The sequence below is a fragment of the Ctenopharyngodon idella genome, chromosome 15, assembly GCF_019924925.1.
Source record: "Ctenopharyngodon idella isolate HZGC_01 chromosome 15, HZGC01, whole genome shotgun sequence".
NCBI classification, from domain to species: domain Eukaryota; kingdom Metazoa; phylum Chordata; class Actinopteri; order Cypriniformes; family Xenocyprididae; genus Ctenopharyngodon; species Ctenopharyngodon idella.
The window spans coordinates 539,289-561,314 of NC_067234.1; the positions used below are offsets into that span (position 1 = coordinate 539,289).

Below are 22,026 nucleotides of genomic sequence, written 5' to 3' on the forward strand. Positions count from 1 at the left end.
TACAGTACAGATCTTTATTTGTGGGTCATTTAAGTGCAGATATACTGATGTGTTTGATTTCATCCACTCTGTTCTTGTGCATCTGGAAGGCCGGTGTCACCCAGCGCCCACACGAACACTGTTCACCGTACCAGTTAAACGAGCCCAGCTTTGAGCTGCACTTGGGACACAAAAGCTACAAGAGAGATTTTCAAAAGCTTTTACTTTGAAATATATTAAAACATCCACAGAGAAACAAAATGGCACATTTATTGCATAGCCACTGCAACCTCTAGCCTACCCATCATAGAATATCATGCAATTATCAAAGCTAACCCCTTAACGTTCACAATAGTTAAAAATACATACTTGTAAAAAGGTATATGGACATATAGGAAAAACGTTATGATAATTCTATTTAATTGTGTGTCCAGATGTGTGAAACAGTCAGATACTACCTGTCCATCCATAACACCTAGTAAGGCCTGCTCCATCCATTGCACCGGCTCTATAAAGTAGGATGTGCACTGTTTCTGATCTTCAGCTGCAGGGCTCACTATCCTCGTCTTCTTATGAAAGAACGCAGAGGCTCCTCCTCCCACACAGTGACTGAGAATACTGGAGTGACGGAAAAGTGTGCGTCTGTTGAGAACGAAAGACAACTGGCAGGTTATGACTTAAGTCAGTGAACTTCACTTCATCAAGTACAACATGATCATCTTTGTTGATCCTGGAACAACATTCCAACCAACCAATCAGATTTGAGATTTACAGTTTATGTCAAGTTTAGGCTTACAACCAGGGTTAGGTGCTTCTATGGGTAGGGTTAGGTTTAGGGGTAGGGATAGGGTTAAGACTACATTTTCTGACAGGAATGTTGTTCCAGGATCAACAAAATATGTATAAATACAATACATTAAAAAAAAGATGTTACCTGCACTTTCTACATCTGTACACAGCTTCTGCATTCTGGGTTTGTGCAGGGTCAACAGCGAAGACATCTTTTGGCACATTCTGGAGCTCTGAATTAATCAAAATACATGACTTTAATATAAGCCCTGGTAAGTTTCTTTCATTAGTACATAGGCTATTTAACTATGGGTGTATAAAGTTGAAATTAACACATATTTACCAAATGTATTAAGCAAGTTCAAGTATGTACATACCTGGATATTTCTCTGTAATTTTCTTCAATCTAAACTGTTTGTATAAAGGATTTGTGGTATCTACTTTACAGTCCATTAATTCATAAAGTGCCAGCTGGTCCAGAAACTCTTCATTCATTCTGAGAAAATGAGAGGAACATCGTTCAATAATAATGCTCTTCACAAATGTGTCATCCCAGGATAAATAATGAAAAACACTTACTTAACATCTGGTTTTAAGTTTTGGAGTTTGGAATATGCATCCTGCAAATTCAGGTGTTTTGTTTTCATCAGGTAAGCAGTCACAACAGCAGCACTTCTACTTTGCCCTACATGGCTGCAAAAAATAAATAAATAAAAATCAAGAAAAAAAAGGTGAATCCCAGTTTCTTGAAATAAAATAGCCAAATACCAATAGAAAAATTATATATAATATTTATAAATATATTTCATAAAAATATAATATATATACACTATCGGTCAAAAGTTTGGAAACATTACTATTTTTAATGTTTTTGAACGAAGTCTCTTATGCTCATTAAGGCTGCATTTATTTCATAATAAATACAGAAAAAACAATAATATTGTGAAATATTATTACAATTTAAAATTATGGTTTTCTATTTTAATATACTTTAAAATATAATTTATTTCTGTGATGCAAAGCTGAATTTTCAGCATCCTTACTTCAGTCTTCAGTGTCACATGATCCTTCAGAAATCATTCTGATATGCTGATTTGATACTCAGTTATTATCAATGTTGAAAACAGTTGTGTTGCTTAATATTTTTTTGGAACCTGTGATACTTTTTTCAGGATTCATTGATGAATAAAAGGTTAAAAAGAACAGCATTTATTCAAAATAGAAATCTTTTCTAACAATATAAATCTTTACTATCACTTTTTATCAATTTAACACATCCGTGCTGAATAAAAGTATTAATTTCTTTCAAAAAAAAAAAAAAAAAAGAAAGAAAAAAAATTACTGACCCCAAACTTTTGAACGGTAGTGTATGTTGTTACAAAATATTTCTATTTTAAATAAATGCTGATTTTTTTTTTACTTTTTATTCATCAAAGAATCCTGAAAAGGTATCACAGATTATAAAATAATATTAAGCAGCACAACTGTTTCCAACATTGATAATAAATCAGCATATTACAATGATTTCTGAAAGATCATGTGACACTGAAGACTGGAGTAATGATGCTGACAATTCAGCTTTGCATCACAGAAATAAATTACATTTTAAAGTATATTAAAATAGAAAACCATAATTTTAAATTGTAATAAAATTCCCAATATTATTGTTTTTTCTGTATTTATTATGAAATAAATACAGCCTTAATGAGCATAAGAGACTTCGCTTTTGACCGGTAGTGTGTGTATATATATAATATATATATATATATATAAATTAGATAAGACACTAGTAACATTTTCTTACAACTTGCATACATAGGAATAAACATTTATGCTAAACAGATCAGTAGTTGTTCAAATATATATTTAGATATAAATGGAAATACAACATTTTACTTTATTAACTAACAATTTATTACATTTGCGAATATCTGAATGTATATTTACTAATGCACTGTTAGGTGTTATATACTGTAATGTTTCTGAATTACAAACGATTATATAAATGATTATAAATGATAAATGATTATAAATGATTAAACCTACCAATGCACAAGAACTGCTGGTGATTTGGACTCAGATTGTGTGCTGAGAGCGTCACATATAAAGCTGACACAGTCGTCCAGTCTGCTCAGGAGATCTGTGGACGCATCATCCAGAGCTCGGACAAATTTCGTGTGGAATCCAGTCACAGAAGGTTCCTCTGCGTCTACGGTGAGTATGTGCGTTACACCCGCGTCTGTCAGGCTCTGAGCATCCTTCACATCGGACACAGATCCGATGTAGAGTCCAGCCTCCACTCCTATCATGGTTTACTGGATAAACACAACATCACTTTTTATTTCAATATGCACGGAGAGTGCAACTTAGCTACAGGTCTGTTAATAACTGCTACATTTCCAAGGCTATTTTTTTAATTTTTATATAAATTCATAAGAGAGAATTTGTAGATTTTATTACTTAAAAGGCATTCAGGCCGCAGCCCTTCTAAGGATAACTTTAATGTAAACATCAACGTTACTGAACTCACATGCAACTTGTTGTCAAGAAAGAGGTCCAGTAAACTAAAAACCTCCGTGGGAAACAAAATGAACTTGTTAGTTCCGGACGGAACGCTATTAAATTATGGCTTCACAATACCTCTAGATGGCGTTAATAGGAAATAAATACTTCGTTGAGATTGCAACATTGACGTGGTATGATTTGTTTAGCTAAGTCTTGTCATTCTTGTCTATGTGATTTATTTTGCTAAATAAAGATTACATAATTCTGTAGGCTAAGCATATTAAGGAATTCATATTTGCATCTGATTGCATTTTCTGCATTTTTAAAATAATAAAAAAACATTATTCATGTTATTTTTGTTCATTTGAGGACTTCAATTGAGTTTTTAATCTGATTTAGCTAGCTTCTGGGGACAATAGTTAAACATAAGGCCTATATAATTGACATTAGCAAATCAAATGTAAAAATGAACCCTTCAGACACATTCTCACAAACTTACAACTGGCCTACAGTCTGCTTTGTTTTTAGACAGACCTTTCTAGTTTTGTAGTAATATACCATCAGCATGTTCAGCAGAAGTTCCTCAAGAACACAGGCTTGATTTATTGTAGAACCGTTACTAAAGCAGTTCAAAACAGCATTTATAGAAGCTGTACAAATTGCCAACTCAGGGAACTGCACTGTATTAGATTTTATTTGAGCTTTAAATTTCATTTGCATACTATCAAGTTCCCATGGTGTGTTCTAGACCTGTAGTTCTGCCCTTTTGGAAGGCTTTTGGCTGTCCTGCATGTGCTTGATGAAAGCCAACACTATGACATTTAAACAGGAGTGAAAGAGTCCAGTCCACTGCACCCCATATCAGACACATGCTGTCTTTTTCACTTACATAAAGAAACTGACTGAGATATTAGACTACATTGGGATTAGAAGTCTTTGGTGAGCATGATGGTGGAGTATTTGTTCTCTATATATGGCATATCATGATCTTGATGAACATAAAAACAAGTCGCTGTACCATTACAGAGCAGATGCCTGTGCTTTAATCTGACTGGCCCTCTCAGGACAAGTCCAACTTAGCCTCATATGGTCCCTCAGAATCCCTGTCCAACCTGTCGCACGTATGTCTTTCCTGGGATGCACAGCATTTGCACATTATCGCGTGAAACCCAGATCAGCAGAATTGTTATATTTTTTCTTTTGTCAGCAACTGTCATGGGATGATTAGGGTTATTGATTTTGGTAAGAGCATCAGAAATTTGCACCAGAATCTTCAATTTGTCTAGACCCACAAAGGCAGATTTAGGATTAAGAGCTTAAAGCAACTCAAGGACTGATGCTTTCTAGAGATGAACATCTGTGTGGACCTTCTCCTGCACTCTTTGTCGTTGCTTGAGACATTAAGGGTTTCAAAACTTCATTTGCTCTTGCAACAAGACATTGTTAGATAGGAAATGAATAGTACAGATCATTGTTGAAAGTTCCTCTTTGACTCAGATTTTTCCATGAAGGAAATGTCATTTACGCTCAATGATTCTTCTAGAAGGTAAAAGGGCATATACAAATGCGTATTCCATTTACATAAACATATATGCATTTAATGTTAGACTTGTATTTCTCACATACTAGTATTCATGATGGAAAATGGTTTGTGCCAAATAGCCTATTAATTTCTTATTCAAATGGTTAGGCCAAAAACAACCAGCTATAGTTTTTTCTTCTAGGTTTCACATGTTGTCCTTTGTCAGAACTGGTGTTCATTTTCTCAGAGAAACTCAATTCTGTGAAGAACTGAAAAAAATTTTGAAATCTGGGCTAGTTCTCATTTCAGCCAAAGATCTCTGCCGCTCTGTGTTGTAGCTGGTCTCTTTGTCTTTCTGACAATTGGCTTTCTTGTCAGTTTGACTTTATATTATACAGTTGCCCCAAAAATTATATGGACACCCACTTAAAATGTATGTAAATGCATTTACTGAATAATAAAAAAAAGCTATCAAAGCAAATCTGCAAACAAATTGTGATCTTTCTCGCAACTAACTTAATGGTTTTTGAGTATTTTTCATTCTTTTAACAAGCTGGTGTGGCCGTTATATTATATTTTGTTATTATTATTTTTCCAGTGAGGAATTTGGTTTGATTCTTTGTGTGATCATTTGAAACCTAAACATTTCACCTAAATATATTTTTTAGCTTAAAAAGTGTGCTATATTTCTTTAAAATAAATTATATAATGCAAAGACTTGTGGCTGAAGTGTCGAGATACTTTTTGTGGTCACTGTACAGTATGTACAATAAAACTTCCTCTCTATAGCCTACACTACTTTTCCTCAAACGCACCTGGCCTTGGCAGCCTGTTTGAATCCTCCCTGCAGTGCTTGTGATTGTTATTCATTCAAATGACTCTAGCAGAGCTGAAGCAGAACTCATCAGAACATTAGTTCTCCTCAGCTGGCAGCCCAAGACGTGTGTGTTCTTAAGGCACAATTGATTTTGCCCTGTTGCTTCCTCTTTAAAGTTCACTCAGGGTAGCCCTACTTCAGCTGTTTCTATTTCAGTGCTTCAAGAAATGAGAGCTTCATTGCCAAGTGTGTTCCTGCATTTGCCTATGTTGATAAATTAAACCATTGTGTAATATATTTTTTGATTGCTGTTCTTTCCTCTTTTCTATTTATATGCATATTTAGCATAGCACTGGAGAAAGTGTCCCATGATCATGCTGACAGAACTTTCACTTCACATTTACTATTGACTGATTACAAAATATTATAGTTGTTCTTTTCTGTAATTATGTGTAGTTCTGTTTCATTATTCTTCTCATGTTTTCCATAGTTTGGGAAAAATCTATATTTAAAATATTTCTGTATCTCTATAGGCTGTGTTAGCTTCAATCAATCCATCCATCGATCAATTTCAAGTTAAATTTTATTAGAAACCAACAAATCAAAGCCCAAAAAAATCAAGACCCTGTGGAGAAACTCATCAGAGGTTGGATTCGGACATGCACTTTAAACCTTTAACCTCTATTTTTAAATACCTGTTAATTTGCCGGTTTTACAATGGTTTCCCCAAATACACTTCCCTTATATTTCATAGTTACTCTTCCTTTGTGTGCCTTCATGTTGGCTTAAGTTTAGCACCAATGTGTTGATCAGTATGTCACGGGTCGTGTCCCATGAGCCCCTCTGTCATTCGGCTTGAGTAAGATTTATGACGCACATCCTGTGGCGAAAGAGTAGCAAGACGCCACTCGTGAGGTAATGCTGGCCGTCCTTTCTGGAGGTCAACTCCGGCTCTCTTGCTTAAGTCTTTCTCTCACTTGGTTACAAAACATTTGGAGGAAATCTGATATTATGTTGCTCTGACATAATACTGTGTAATGACTTTCGATAAAGTTGAATCCAGTTTTCTAGTTTTCGATAAAGTCAAATTCATCTAATAACTCAAAATGCTCAAAATGTTTGGCTTTTCTTGTCTTACACTTTCTTGAGTGTATGAATGTGATAATTAATATCCTGTACACAAAGAAGATAGTGTGCAACAGCATTAAGGTCCCTCATTAGACGCCTGAAGGCCAGAGTTTACCAGTAACGGCAATAAAATCACTGTAAACCCTAACGCTCAAAATAATTAATTGGTTTGAGTAGGACAAACTTAAATTGAACAAATTAGTTGTCAAATTAACTTTTATTTAATATTTAGCACTTTCTTCAGTTCACAGAACTGATATATTTTAAGTAAACTGAACTGTTTCATTTTGTTGAGTTTTATGAACGTATTTCTTTTAATTTAGACGAACTTAAGTTTAACAGAAACTGGGCTGGGATTTCTATTTCCCAGCATGCTGGGAAAGAGAGAGTCAATTTTTTTTTTTTTTTTTTGCACAAGATTAATACTAAGTTGGAGATTTAGTAGTGATTAAAGTTTTGTTATGCTAATTTAGAAGAGTTTCTGTTAATGTGGGTTTTTGGAGAGTTACCATCATGGTGACAAGTGGCTTGGTTTGGGAGCAATGTGCTATTAATGCTACAATGTGTAAAATGCTATATATTTCTGCACTCATTCAGCACGTGTTATACCATGCTATTGTTAACATGTTAGCAAGTTAGCATTTTCTGAATTAGCTTGTTATAGCTAGCTACGTTTACACTAATAAAAATGTTTATATTGAGGTTAGTGTACTCAAACATTTCAAGTTAGGAACAATTAAAATCTTCTAGTTCTGCTTACTTAAACTTTTAATTTCTTAACTTAAACATTTTGAGGCAACTGAACTTATTCAGGTTTACAGTGTAGTAATTAATGTTTTTATAGCTGTGAACCAGATTAATTCAAGAAGTTTGCGATCATGGTTTCATGCAGTAGCCTACTGCACACAAAATTTAAAGCTGATCAACATGCTGGGTTTTTTTTTTTTTTTTTTTTTTTTTTTTTGAAATGGTCTGCCCCAAAAAGAGGTTTCACACCCAAAAATTGCAGCATGTTTTGCCTTTGTGCTCAGAGATTAATGACCTGTGAGATTGATGATACATGGCGTGGTTGATGCCAGTGAGGTTTCACTCGTGTGTGTGTGTGTGTGTGTGTGTGTGTGTGTGTGTGTGTGTGTGTGTGTGTGTATGTGTGTGAATGGGCGTGGTTTGTGTATAGGGACTGATTAAAACATGAGGGGGCTCTGTTAATGAGTGTATGACAGATGGAGAACCACCCCCCCAAACACACACACACACACACACACACAATCTATCCGATATGATCAGTCGAGCAAAGAGGAAGGTTGTTGCTCAAATAGTTTTCACTTCACTCGATCAGATAAAAAGCTGAATATTATTACAAACAGGCAATAGTCTGTTCTCCAGATCTCAGAAACAAAGTTTAAAGGAATATTCCTGGTTCAATACAAGTTAAGCTCAATTGACAATACTTGTGACGTAATGTTGTTTACCAAATAAATTCAGTTTCATTCGTCCCTGCTTTACATCAAAAAGTAAAAATCTGGGTTATAGTGAATGGATGATTGTGAATGCTCACTGTTATTATGCTCACGGTTTCAAAACTATAGACACAAGATGAACATAATATGTGTGGTAATATGAAGTGTGAAAAAATAGTTTACAAACCTTTTCTATGTAAAGTTTTATCTAATTTTCCAGCTTCATTGTCACGACAACATAACGGCAAAAAAAAAAAAAAAAAAAACAGCACACTTATGCAATTCATTACTAATTTAAAATTTTGTGGCAAATTTGTATGATTTCTTTCTTCTGCTGAACACAAAATAAGATATTCTGAAGAATGCTGATATCCAAACAGTTTTGGTTTGGTTGTCCATACAATGAAAGTCAATGGGAACGAAACTGTTCAGCCTCCAACATTCTTCTAAATATCTTCTCCACAGAAGACAGAAAGCCACAACAGGTTTGGAACAACATGACAGTGAGTAAATGATGACAGGCTATACCTTTAAGTGCTTTTATAAAACATGTTTTGTTTAGATTTACTTTTACTAGTGTTAATGCACCAGTAGATCACTTTATCAGTCAATAAAAGCAAGTTAGGACTTGATATTCATAAATATTAATCTGTGAGAGTCAGTGAGACCACTGTCACATGGAAAATTAGCTTGAAGATGCACTTTTCAGAAATTTGTGGCACATTTGTCTGGCTATATGTGTACGTCTCTGTGTGTGTATTTGCCACATGCTGCCCCCAGACATGGGCTGTTGTCTGAGGGAGAGATGACCAGACTGCTCGTTTCTCCCGGCTGGCCTCAGAGCAGTGACTGTTAGGTTAAGGGGTGGGCCGCTCTGCTTTTAACTGGTGATAGATGATTGCAAGGGTGAGGTCTCCGACACTCTGCAACTGAATGGTCCATTGGCAGCCATTGTTGTGGACAAACAGCAGGATAATCCCGCAAGCCTTCCCTCAAATCTGCAGTGATTTAGAGGTTTTCTAGATCTCTCGACCACCTGATCTCTTTTAATTACATAATATTTAAATTAGCCATATTAAAAGCAATTACACCTATTTGAGTTGTGAAAAGTGTTTGCCGTTCTCCTCATTAATGAAAGCAACAGGATTGAATACATCACCGGGAATCATTACGTCGCTCATGTTCGCACTGAAATCTAATCCTCATTCTTGTTACCCCCTTTTCAGCTCTAATATACTTTGCAGATCAGGGCGATTGTAATGCTCTGGAACATGTGGCTCCATTAGAGGGATAAAAGGGTGGTTGATAAATTGTCCTTTTAGTCCCTTTCTTTGACTCCACAAATTTACATTATCTAACAGGGAACAAATGAAAAGGGCCTGATTAGTGTGGAATGAGTTGGAAGAGAAGCCATTCATCTTTGTTAGCATCCCCCTGTGTTCTTTTATGTTGTGTTTTTACAAGGATGGGAGCCAGTGTGCTTTTCCCATTCGACAGCCCAGCTCATGGACTGACAGAGTGGTCATCACTAACGCTCTCTCTCTCTCTCAGTGTCCCTCTTAAACAGGAGTTCAACACTCTGAATGCTGGTGACTTCTGAATAACCTCCTGAGGTAGTGGGAGCTCACCCTTAAATGACCCCTCACTCTGAAGAGATCTTGGGGGGCGTCGAGGGGTCTTCAGACCCTCTGGTAGCCTTGTGGGGACTGAGCGCTTGGAATTTGGAGAATTTTTTTTTTCCCCTGTCCAAAATCTCAAAGGCCATGGTCAGCAGATCTTGCACTAAGCAGTTTGTGGACAAAGAATATTATGATAATCCATCGACCCAGTAAAACTGCAAATGAGAATGCTAATCTAAAATAATTACTTGGTGTTGATAGGTTTAATGAAACCTGTTATGATTATTATAGACATGCTGTAGTATTAAACATTTTATTGTTTAGAAATTAATTTTTTTTTTTATTTAAAAACTCCCAATTGCATCTGCTTGCTTTCAGTCCATATATTTAGCTGAATGAAAACATTTAAATGAGCATTCATTTTAATATCAAAATCACTTTATTGACACTATACAAATGTTACCGTGTGTGAAAGTCTTTAGTACATAATCCACCAACACTGTAGTCATGTACAAGACAATAAAACATAAAAAGAAATATGATTAATAAAGCTGAAATACTAACATTTTTCAAATCACATTCATTCAAAAACCAAAAAAACAATTATTTCTTATGCAAAAAAGTAGCTAGTATGTGCATACTGTATTATACAAGCTAGCCGCATTGTATATAACCAAAATACCTTGTACAGTCTTAAAAATAATGGTTCTGTATTTGCATTGATGATTCCATGAAGAACCTTAAACATCCATGGAACCTTTCAATTACACATAAGGTTCTTTATAGTGGAAAAAGTTTTTTTTTTTTTTTAAATTATTAAAATGTTCTTCACCCTAAGAATTAATTGTTGACTAAAATGTTCTTTGGGGACCCAAAAATTGGTTCTTCCAAAAATTTGCATCGCTAAGAAAACGCCTTTTGGAACCTTTATTTTTAGGAGTGTATGATGGTTGACAAAAATATTTAGTAAAAGCATTTCAATACTATTATTATTATTTTTTTTATTATTATTATTTATTTATTTATTGTGAATACGTTATAAGAAAAAAAAAAAATAGTATGTTGTATACAGCTTCAGTAGGCTGTCATTGGGAGAGGTCTGGCCCTCGCCACCCCCTCGGTGGGGCCCCAAGTGTGCACAGCGAATCCTCAGTCAGATCGCGGACAGCAGCGGGGAGATGCTGCCGTCCAGAACGGCAAAACAAGACACTTTACGAGAAAACTGGACAGTTCTTTCATATTTGTCAAAACATGGATAATAACGACACATATCTTCATCTCAGTAAGTGCTTCGTAGTTTTACGTCTTATTTTATTCCCGGAAGTCTGTGCTGTTTTCTTTTCAAGCCTCTGTGTTTGCGTGTCCCCCCATGCCGTATGTTATCTGAAGTACGGATTCTTCAAACGGACTTTGTACGATATGCTCATAAATTGTACGTGCGTGAGTTATCGGCGCAGTCGTGTCATGTGTATTGACTTGGAACCAGTGCCAATGTTAAAATCAGGTGATAAAGATTGTGCCTCTCAGTCAGGGTCAGGGGTTGGCACTTTAATTGCGGTTATGTAATTTATAGCTTTCCAGAGCGCCTCTTGTTAAACTGTTTGCTGTCGAGTAGTTATTAATGGCTCTCAGTTGGTATCTGGACAGCAGTGTGTCGTGGGTTATTTATTTATTTAGCAACAGTTTGGCTCTTAGAAGGTGTATAGTATAAAATAACCAAGAGAGGATCAACTATTCACGAGTATAGAAGATCAGAACAGATTTTAAATCGACTAGGCTACATGTGGAAAATGTTTATTTTTACACTTCTCATGCAGAATGGATCGCCACATTTGACTCAGTCCTCAAACTAGGCTAAATTTCTGCGGATCATATCTGACAGATCATTTCATCATTGTGATGAAATCCTTCAAGACTTCACAATCTGCGCAGTAGCCTAGCGGTTGTGAAATTATTTTGTTCTAGATGAATTATGTCAACTCGCCTATTTTTTATCATTTAGTGACTGTTAAGAGGACATTATTTCAACCACCACGAATGACATGTTTAATTTACTTAGGAAAAAAGTCATAAAACCGGTTTTATTTGATATGAATGAAGGATCATCCTCCTGCGAATGGTTTACTGCTTTCAAGCTTGTGAATGACTGAGGCAACTCATTTGTCGTCCAGCTTTTGTCAGGATGACTTATTTAGCGTGAATTAAACTGCTGAAATATTACTTATCACCCGTACAGTCAATCATTCAGGTCTCTGGGGTGAAAGTGTGTGGACATTTCTCACAATGGGCCCTGCTTGTCACAGCACATAACATCATGCCTGGAGTCATTTTATTGCCTTAATTAACACCCTCCTTGTTGTGTTAATCTCACCCCAGCTACCGTTGTTATTCAGTGGCAAATTGTGAAATTCAGTGGCAAATTGTGAACTATGAAGTCTATTTTTAGATTTTCTCAGGCTCTCGATGAGTTGCGCGCGCTCTTATAATGTCAGTCGCTGCCTCGAGCTGCGCAATTTGCGTTACGCGCGTCAATTCATGCACAGAGAATTTTCGCACGCACACGTTTTTTTTTTTTTTTTTACAAAAAAATCTAAAACAGTAGAAATTGGCAAGCTGTTCATTTTTTACACATAGCCTATGTAGGATAAGGGACAGAAGAAAAATGACCCATTAAAGACGTGTCTGCAAGAAGGCTACAGCTGCATAGAATTTCCCCTAATGTCTCCAAATTTGGAATGGACAAATCATATACATCTGATGATTCATGACTTTGTGTATCCTGAAAGAGAGAGGCCTTGGCAGGCCCTTCAGCAGTGTTGTGGTCGTGTGTTCAGCTCATGTTCCAGTAAACAGTGAATAGAGTGCATGATGAACACATACAAGGCCAGTGTTGTGTCTTGGGTGTTTAAAGACCCTTTTTCTTCCTTGTGTTTGAAGTGATCTCTTTAGATAAAGACTGCCGTATCCTATTTCACCTTCACTGTTGTAACTGAATGCAAGTGTTGCCTTTCAAATGTTCTGAAAAGAAACCTGGCAACCACTGGTAAGACTGACCTCTCATCTGTGCGTGTTTGCTGTTGAAAAAGTACGAAGTGATTTAAAGGGTTCACCCAAAAATGAAATTTCTGTCATTATGTACTCACTCTCACGCAAGACCTTCGTTCATCTTTAGAACACAAATAGAAATTTTATCCTCAAAAGAAAGCAACGAAATTACCACATTCAAGGTCCAGAGAAGTAGTAAAAACAGTTAAAATAGTCAACGTGACAACAGTGGTTCAACCTTAATGTTATGAAGCGACGAGAATACTTTTTGTGCACAAAAACGAAACAAAAATAACGACTTTATTCAACAAATTTGTCTCTCCCCTGTCATTCTCCTACCCTATTTTCGTTGCAGCGCTTCCAGGTTCTATGTCAGAACGCAGACTCAGTATTGGCCAATGCCTGTTCACGTGAGCAGCACGACGCATGCGTGTGATGCTGACGCAGGAGCCGGCCAATAATGAGTCGGCGTTCGGATGTAAACACGGAAGCGCTGAACTGTGTTCACTGCGTCAACTGCATACAAGTCTGACAGGGGAGAGACAAATTTGTTGAATAAAGTCGTTATGTTTGTTTATTTTTGCGCACAAAAAGTATTCTCGTCGCTTCATAACATAAAGGTTGAAGCACTGTAGTCACGTTGACTATTTTAACATTGTTTTTACTACTTTTCTGGACCTTGAATGTGGTCATTTCATTGCTTTCTATTGAGGATAAAAAAAAAAACCTCTTGTATTTCATCAAAAATATCTTAATTTGTGTTCCAAAGATGAACGAAGGTCTTACAGGTTTGGAACGACATGAGGGTGAGTAAAAAATGACAGAAATTTCATTTTTGGGGGAATTAACCCTACAATAACATAACACACCTTCACCATTGACCAAATCTGTTGGGATCGGGCTCTGCATGCATTTGTTTGCATTAAATGTAGACTTTAGCTATTCTAGACCTACACAAAAACACTGGAACACAATGCCTGATCCATTAGATAACATTCAGTCAAAAAAGCCCCGCCATCAATGGTGAGCACCTTCAACACAGGCTGGGTTGTTATTCAGCTTGCTAATCTAATTGACGATTTTTCTGCCCCAGTTATGACAGTCTCTCCCAAGGACAGTCTCAGAGAAAAACCCTGTTCCAGATCACTCACCCCATGCTCTTGGTTGTGTCACTTCTATTCGAAGGTCATTCCTAGATAGAAATTTATTTCAGTAGCTTCTGTACTTATTCATCTGCATTGCTTTCTGTAATATCACTTATCATTTTAAATTAAAATCAAGTCCTGCCCCATATTTTTTCTTGTTCGAGAAGCCATTTCACTCAGCTATACGTCACAATAGGGGAGAAAAGACTATCGCAAACTTCCGTTTCATGTCGACTTTAAGAATTTGAAAAATGTTTGTCTTTGAAATAGTGATTGATAGCCTGTCTATCAAATAGTTTTATTAAACAGACTACCACAAAGCCAAATCAGCACACATTCCTTCCCTGACATTTAGAACTAAACCTTATTATCAGATTTTGGGCTTGCATCAATAAACCAGTTCCCCTGTGAGCCACAGGATGATAATCTCTTTAATCTGAGTAGGTAATCCAGCATCAGTCCGCCACACATCCCCAGGGGAATTCTTCCATCCAGCCTCACCCCCTTTATTCATGGATACTTTAGGATCCAGCATATATCTGTTCCTGAAAAGATAAACAAATTAACTGCAGGTTGTCAAAATTGCGAAGCAGGTCATTGCGGTGACAAAACAGAAAAAGTCAACACTTTTATGGCGATTTGTAACTGTTTTATGTTTTTTGACAAATTAGTGGCTAATTTTGCACAGTCTCATTTTGCTTACACCTGACTGACAGTTAGGTTTAGGGGTGGACTTTCATCCTTCATTTTTTTTCTGTTTCTTTTTTCAACAACAACAAAAAAAGTTTCCATACGAATTCATACAAAATTGGCACCTCATAGTTTCTCATGAGATCAGTAATCCACATTTCCATGATGGAATTGTTCTCTCTTTGAAGTGCTAGTCTTGAAATATGTACAAAGCAGTAAGTGCAATCAAATAATCATGATGTTCTTCTTCAAGGTCTTACTAAACGCTTAGAAAATGCAATGTTCTCTAGAGTCGAGGTTTCTTTTTTCGAGCTAGACATCAAGGTGTTTGTGTTAATAGCATTTTAAAAATGCTATTCAATTGAACTGAGTCATGTCAGGGTTTGTTTGCAATTTTGAGTTCAGTGAATTGTTTTTTATATTTTACACCATGATAAGTACTCAAAAAGACTCCCCACAGGGCTGCTATAGACAATATATTATAAAGCCATCAGTTTAATTGTGCAACAATACACTTCATACGCAAATCTCTGCTTTAATATCCTATTGAACTATTAGTAATGACAGCCTCGTGTGGCTTTACATGATGCAGCCATATGGTGTTCTGGATGATTGAGTGTCTGTATTGATCTTTCATAATCTCCACTAGAAAGCAAATTTTTGCTTATTCTGCCATAGAGATTTGCTGAAAAATCAACATGTAATCACTTCTGAGGATCCTTGACCATATGGATGTGTTAGAATTTCATTGAAGAGTTCATATACTACTGTACTCTGTTTAGGGTTCGTGAGATTTTTTAAAACAAGGCTGCATTTATTTAATCAAAAATGTATCTTAAAATATATTATTTTAATATATTTCAAATGTAATTTGTTGTTTGATGGCAAAGCTGAATGTTCAGCAACCATTACTCCAGTCTTCAGTGTCACATGATCCTTCATAAAATCATTGGTGATCTGTAGGTTTAAATCTACTCTCTGTTTCCTTTTTTTCTGGCTTTAAAAGTGTTTTATAGTGGAATCTATTTGAATATCACGTTCCATCTGATCTCCAACCAGCAAGAGTGAAAGAAAGTTGATGTGCCCTTTGAACATATGCACACCCAGTCATTCCAAGGATAGCTGTTCCTTCAGATCAGAATGTGACATTTAGAGGTCATTAATACCACCAGGACACGGAGACTAACAGGCTCGAGTAAGTGTGGGTGCTGAGGATAGCTTTTACATGGTCATTCAGGGCATAACAGGGCATGTCACTGTGGCAGAGCCATTTCAGTATGAGGAGCAGGAGGCATCACAACAAAAGATACAGCTGGAAAACAGCCGCTCTGTCATGCCTTTAAAATACAGTGAGAGTGAGTGAAAATGCCTTGCTGGGATGATTTGACTGACGTTGAATTGAGTTTGTGCATGTGGCTGATTGTAGCATGACTGTTAAATCTAAAATGTGCATTTTGAAGGTTTTTGTGAGGATCTAAACTGCATTTGCTTCATTTTGCATGATGGACTCTTTATAATTTAAAAGCCCATCTTTTGGTGTTAGTATTTAATCTGAAATTGCTATTTTAAGATATTTAATTTATTGTAAAATAAACATTGCTTGATATGTAGGTTCATACTATTTTAATCTCTCTAAAAAAAGGAGCGTTAATTCTATTAGTCGACCAATCACGTTTTTTTTAATGACCAATGCTGATATCTAGAGAGCTGATATAATGCCCAAATACATCTTACAATTCAATTATGACTATTTTACACATTATTTACTCAAAATTCACTAACAGTGTTTATGTTGATTATCCATTGACAAGGCTATCGGTGGATATCTCAAATGGACAAATATTGGCTGCTTAATTATCTGGCTGATATTGGCCTGTCATTTGTTAACTTACAGACAATTTGTTTATATGAATTTATATGATGTAGGCTATAAATATTGAGCATGTGTACATTTTGCACTAATGAGTGAGAGATCTGAAATTTGATGTGTCTGAAATTTGATGTGTGATGATCCATGAGTGCTTGCAGTCACTGCTAGTCACTTTTTTGACCCCTACTACTGTGCAAATGCCACCAACCATTACCCCATCACTGACACGGCCCCCAGATTACTCACAGCATTTCTAGCATGAAAATGTCAAACTGTCACAATACATTTTCTGTATTTATATAGTAGAAGAATAGAGAAAAGAGAGAAAAATGAACAAGTCAACCGTGTATTCAAATCTTCTCAAGATTATTAATTATTAGTCACATTATGTAAATCATTATTAATAAATTAATTAAAAATATTTTAATTCAATATATATTTTTTAGGTAACACTTTACAATAAGGTTCATTAGTTAAACATTAGTTAATGTACTAACTAACATGAACTAACCATGAGCAATACATTTGTTACTGTATTTACTGATCTTCGTTAACATTAGTTAATGAAAATACAGTTGTTCATTGTTTGTTCATGTTAGTTCACAGTGCATTAACTAATGTTAACAAGATTTTATTAAAGTATTAGTAAATGTTGAAATTAACATTAACACAGATTAATAAATGCTGTATAAGTGCAGTTCATTATTAATTCATGTTAACTAATGTAGTTACCTAATGTTAACTAATGAACCTTATTGTAAAGTGTTACCATTTTTTAAATATTAATAGGTAAAAATATTAATTTGCTAACATAATATTAAAATTCTAAGAAAAAAAAATTCAGTTCCATTTCCTGTTGATGGCGGATACTGACCCAGCTAACAAAAATATGTTCTAAGAATGTCTTACTAAGTTTCACATTAAGATATGAAAACGTTATTTCTGAATGTTCTCTCAATGTTCAAAATGTCCAGTTTATTAAATGTTTTAAAACATTTTTTCTTGGTTATATGAACATTAAAAGGATAGTTCACCCAAAAATGACAATTCTGTCATTATTCACTCACCCTCAAGTTGTTCCAAACCTGTATGAATTTCTTTCTTCTGATGAACACAGTAGAAGATATTTTAAAGAACATGGGTAACCAAACAGTTAACATTAGCCATTGACTCCTATTGTAATTTTTGGAAGTCAGTGGCTATAGCTTCTAATGCTTGGTTACCCACATTCTTCAAAATATCTTCTTTGTTCAGCAGAAGAAAGAAAAACATACAGGTTTGGAACATCTTGAGTGTGAATAAATGATGACATAATTGTCATTTTTGGGTGAACTATCCCTTTAAAGGAACATTCCATTGTATAATTTTTAAACAATATAAAAATATTACTTCTGTTCTCTGAACATTCTGAAACATGTAACATTTAAAAAATGTTAAATGAACATCCAACTAAAACATTTCAGGAAAAAAGCTCCATCAACAATGTTTAAATAATATTTTTGTGCTAATGCTTTGAGAACATTTTTAAAGACCAGATAACTTTGAACGGACATTCTATTAACATTACTGGAAGAATGTTTGTTCATAACTTTGAAAAAACCTTGCCACAATGTTAGCTGAAGTTCCTAGAATGTTCCCTGTAAGCTGGGGACTAATCACCTCTTTCTGTTCGCAGGTTCTTCTTTGCAGGTAACACATGGTCACCTGAGCTCTCCTTCGTCCCAGCCTCATCTCAGCTCCATGGTGTCCCACCATCACCCCTCCATCATCAATGGTCTAGGGTCACCATACTCAGTCATCACTTCCTCCTCCCTGGGTTCGCCTTCAGCCTCCATGCCCACCACCTCCAGCATGGTTTATGGCGCACTCAGCAGTCCACAGGTACAGTCCAGAGAAAGACACCGTGTCTTTGACAGTGGTTCTCAACCAGGGGGTTGTGGAAGCAAACTTCCATGCAGGCCTCAAAATGACTTTTAAATAAGACAAAAGAAGCATTAAAGGTGCAGTAAGCGATTTCTGAAAAGCGCTGTTGAAAGTAGATTGGACCGAGCACCACAGCACACTTGTAGTCAGTCAGCAGTAGGGGGCGTATACACTCATGATGGGGGAGGAGAGGGAGTGAGCAAGAGGGAGATTTGAAGAAAGATTGTAGAAAGAGAGATGGCTGAGAGACATTACAAAAAAGAAAAGGTCAGAGGAATATCACTGGAAAAAGAAGGGTTATGATCAGGCAAGAGTTTTAGGACCTGCGTTAATATTAGAAAAACTTTCTAGTGCTGGAGAAACCTAAGCAGGAAGGCCTGAAAACAGGCGCCAAGGTTGCTTTATTTCTCCTCGATACATGAGTAACGTTGGTTTTGCTCAAACATGCCGCACAAGTCCTGAAAAGTGAAGCCAAAGTAAACTGCAGTAAACTGTACTAAACGATTCTTCGGGAATGCGCTTTGATAGTGCGCAGCTTCACTCCATGCTCACTACTGTGTAGAATCGGGTCCCGAGTTCATTACTGCGTCGTCCATGTTTTTTTACAGTCTATAGTTTTGGTGTGTTTCACAGAACTAAGATATGCTGTCTTTCGCTTGAATATACTCAGGTGTCATCTTCGCTTGTTTGTTCATTTGCATTACTATTGTAAGCCTGGATCGTTAAAAAATCTTCTCCGACATTAATGTGTCCTACCTCTTGCCTGATCATAACCCTTCTTTTTAAAGTTATATTCCCCTGGCCTTTATCTCTTTTTTGTATTTTCTCTGCCATCTCTCTCTTTCTATAGTCGTTCTGTTAATGTCTGTCTTGTGCACTGAGCTCTCTCTCCTCCCCCATCATGAGTGTATATGCCCCTTACTGCTGATTGGCTATAAGTGTGTTTTGGTGCTCAGTCTGATCCACTTTTCAACTGCGTTTTTCAAAAATCGCTTAATGCACCTTTAAATGAATAAAATCTTAAAACGCAATGGGCATTTCTATAATGAATATATATTTTACTAGTTATGGCAAGCTAGTAAATTCATTGGTTAAAAACAGTGGGAAAACTGAATATTCAGCTCCTAAAACTTTTGGAATCCTGAAATTTAATTATTTTAATTTTTATGTAGTTATAATTATTGTAGTTACTATTTAAATTTACAGAAACTAGGCCTTCTCTTAGATTAAAATAAGTTTTGAAGAAAAAAACTTGGGCTAGGGAGCCTTTGAATATTGGTGTGGACAGCTCAGTGCCTTGGAGTCAAAAAGGTTGAGAATCACTAGTTTATGAAACATTGTAATGTTTATATCATGACATGGAGCATAAAATCAGATTTTAACATCAGAAATGACATTTAATGATTCATATACAACCATACTTGTGCAAATTCTCCATAGAGAATACATAGAGTACACTATCCTTTCTAAAAGAGCACAACCCCCACCCAGTTGTTTAATAAGCACAACCTTTTTCTTTTCTTTGCTTTGGATCATTTGTGCTATTTCATGGAAGAGCTAGTAGAACATCCAAGCTTCCAATCAGAGAAACTTTCACTGCAAGAGGCAGCAATGCAAATGCAGAATGCTCTTTTAATGTATCTCTCCTTTCCTCTGCAGGGCCTCCCTCCAGCCCGAGGGGAGAACAGCCCATTCAGTTTAGTCTAGCCTAAAAAGAGCTAATGTAGCGTGACGGACAGCCCTAGTATAACCTTGGCTCACATGGAGAGAGATATCATTGCGTCGAGGCTGCGCTACGGCGGGCGCAATATGCGACACTTCAAGAAAGCTGTGGAAACCTGCCATACTATTAACTGTAAATAGCGTCATGTGTAAATGTCTCGCCTGAGAGTAGGGACGCCTCTATAGAGGAATGCTTCTTGTGAGCGAGGGCCAAGAGCTCTGAATAATATATGGGCTATAGGCAGCAGATTAAAGAGAGTGAATGTGATGGTGGTTGCTGTGCATCACCTTCCCGGCATCTTTCTGCATCACTGAATGGCTCACCGTTTCATGATAGCGCTCTCAGAAATGAACATGTTTGTGTGGGTGTGAATGCGTGTGTGCATATCTTGCCTTTACTGTTCAAAACAGTCGAAATGGACATTTCTGACTGTTAAAGCAAAAAAGAAAAAAGAAAGAAAGAAAAAAAGGCCAAGCCAAAAATGGCAAAATATTTAGGTCTTTAATGGTCATAACCATTTTAATCACAAATCACTGGTCAGGAAATTAACAAGAATTGCACAAATATTTAAGCTGTGTAGGTAAACTTGCAGATAGCTTTTGACAGGACAAAGAGTCAGTGTTGTTCCACTCAATGCTAATGGTTTGAAACTGTTCATGAGTAGTTGAAAAAATGTCTCCAAGTTTGTTTGAGTTTAATGTGACCAAATATTCACTATAGGGTTCAAATCTGAACTCTGACCAGGCCAAAACATGAGTCTGATGGACTTGTTCTCAAGCCACTTCTTGGTTGTCTTTGCCATTTGGCAGAGCCGGCGCCAGTACACACGAACTGAGGGGGCATTCATAACCCCTGAGGGGGGTTCTATATCTATATTCTAGAATATATATCTATATTCTAGGGGCTCTATATTCTATCTGAGCCCCCAGCGTTTGTTTTTTAAGGCGACCGTTATTTTAGATCATTTAGAATGTATGAATTCCTTGGCGACGCATCATGCAGCCACACTATGACATATGTTTTGCGTTTATCTTGTTTTTCCTTTTTTATTCAAAATATTCGTAAACTTGTCAACGATATCATGAATTATGATATATTTCGATTGTCAAATATGTGGAAGTGAATGTGTTTAGTCTTTTAAAGACCTTAATAATGATCATGTTAGTTGATGTAACGCACAAAGAGTTTGCACTGCAATTCAGAGGAACTAGCTACATCTACATAATTGGATTTACATCACGTAAATTCATAAATTTTTTCCCGAAATACAAAGAAGTGAGTGGCCAGTGAACTGGGAGAAGAATAGAGTAAACTTTGTTTCATACACAGTGTATCTGATGTAAATAAAACACTTTGTCAAATTATAATTGAAAGGATTATTATATTGCAGCTTCCATAGACATCAGTGTATGGAATTTGAATTTAACAAACTATAAATGCCTTTTTTTATATAGTACTGCATTTAAATGTCTATTTTAAATGTCTGAAACTTCAAATCAACATTACGTGGTTGAAAACACTGAATATTAGTGATAAATGAAAGCACTATGTGCGTCAGTGAATTCAAAAGCGCGAAAGCACATTTGAATTTAGCAGTGACACACTGAACGTTTTAATCACACCGGTGCGATCGTACTTGTCAAAGAGTTAAAATCAATCCCGTTTTGGGGGGTGGAGGGGGGACATATTGAAACTGAGGGGGCACAAATCAGATTTGAGGGGGCAATGCGCCCTCGTGGCGCCGTGCCTGCCATTTGGACAGGAGCATTGTCTTGTTGAAAAATAACATCTGATCATTCTTTGGAATAACA

The 22,026-nt window shown here is 36.2% G+C and overlaps 2 protein-coding genes across 8 annotated transcripts in view; one reads left to right on the top strand and one right to left on the bottom strand.

Annotated features, from left to right (window-relative positions):
- Positions 1–6,413, bottom strand: LOC127494954 (dual specificity protein phosphatase 12-like). Of its 4 annotated transcripts, none has more exons than XM_051861215.1 (7): positions 6,308–6,413; positions 2,815–3,083; positions 1,348–1,461; positions 1,146–1,264; positions 914–1,001; positions 438–621; positions 1–175 (listed from the first exon to the last, which is right to left on the bottom strand). In XM_051861215.1, exons 2-7 carry the CDS (start codon positions 3,075–3,077, stop codon positions 26–28), a joined length of 918 nt encoding a protein of 305 aa, XP_051717175.1. In that variant the 5' UTR covers positions 3,078–3,083; positions 6,308–6,413; the 3' UTR covers positions 1–25. The 4 variants fall into 4 exon arrangements, with proteins under 4 accessions (XP_051717175.1, XP_051717177.1, XP_051717174.1 ...); XM_051861217.1 differs by lacking the exon at positions 6,308–6,413 and adding an exon at positions 5,611–5,732; XM_051861214.1 differs by lacking the exon at positions 6,308–6,413 and adding an exon at positions 3,299–3,413.
- LOC127494952 (retinoic acid receptor RXR-gamma-A) overlaps positions 4,789–22,026 on the top strand; it is a 23,573-nt gene continuing 6,335 nt past the window's right edge. For 2 of the 4 annotated variants that reach the window (XM_051861210.1, XM_051861206.1), the window contains exons 1-2: positions 10,927–11,101; positions 18,245–18,450. Coding sequence is in view for 3 of the 4 variants with exons in the window: in XM_051861206.1 (XP_051717166.1) it covers positions 11,071–11,101; positions 18,245–18,450 (237 nt within the window). In the remaining variant the exon portion in view is untranslated. Of the gene's footprint in view, positions 4,820–10,926; positions 11,102–15,891; positions 16,055–18,244; positions 18,451–22,026 lie in introns of those variants that run through there. The other 2 variants (XM_051861209.1, XM_051861208.1) reach the window with 2 other exon arrangements.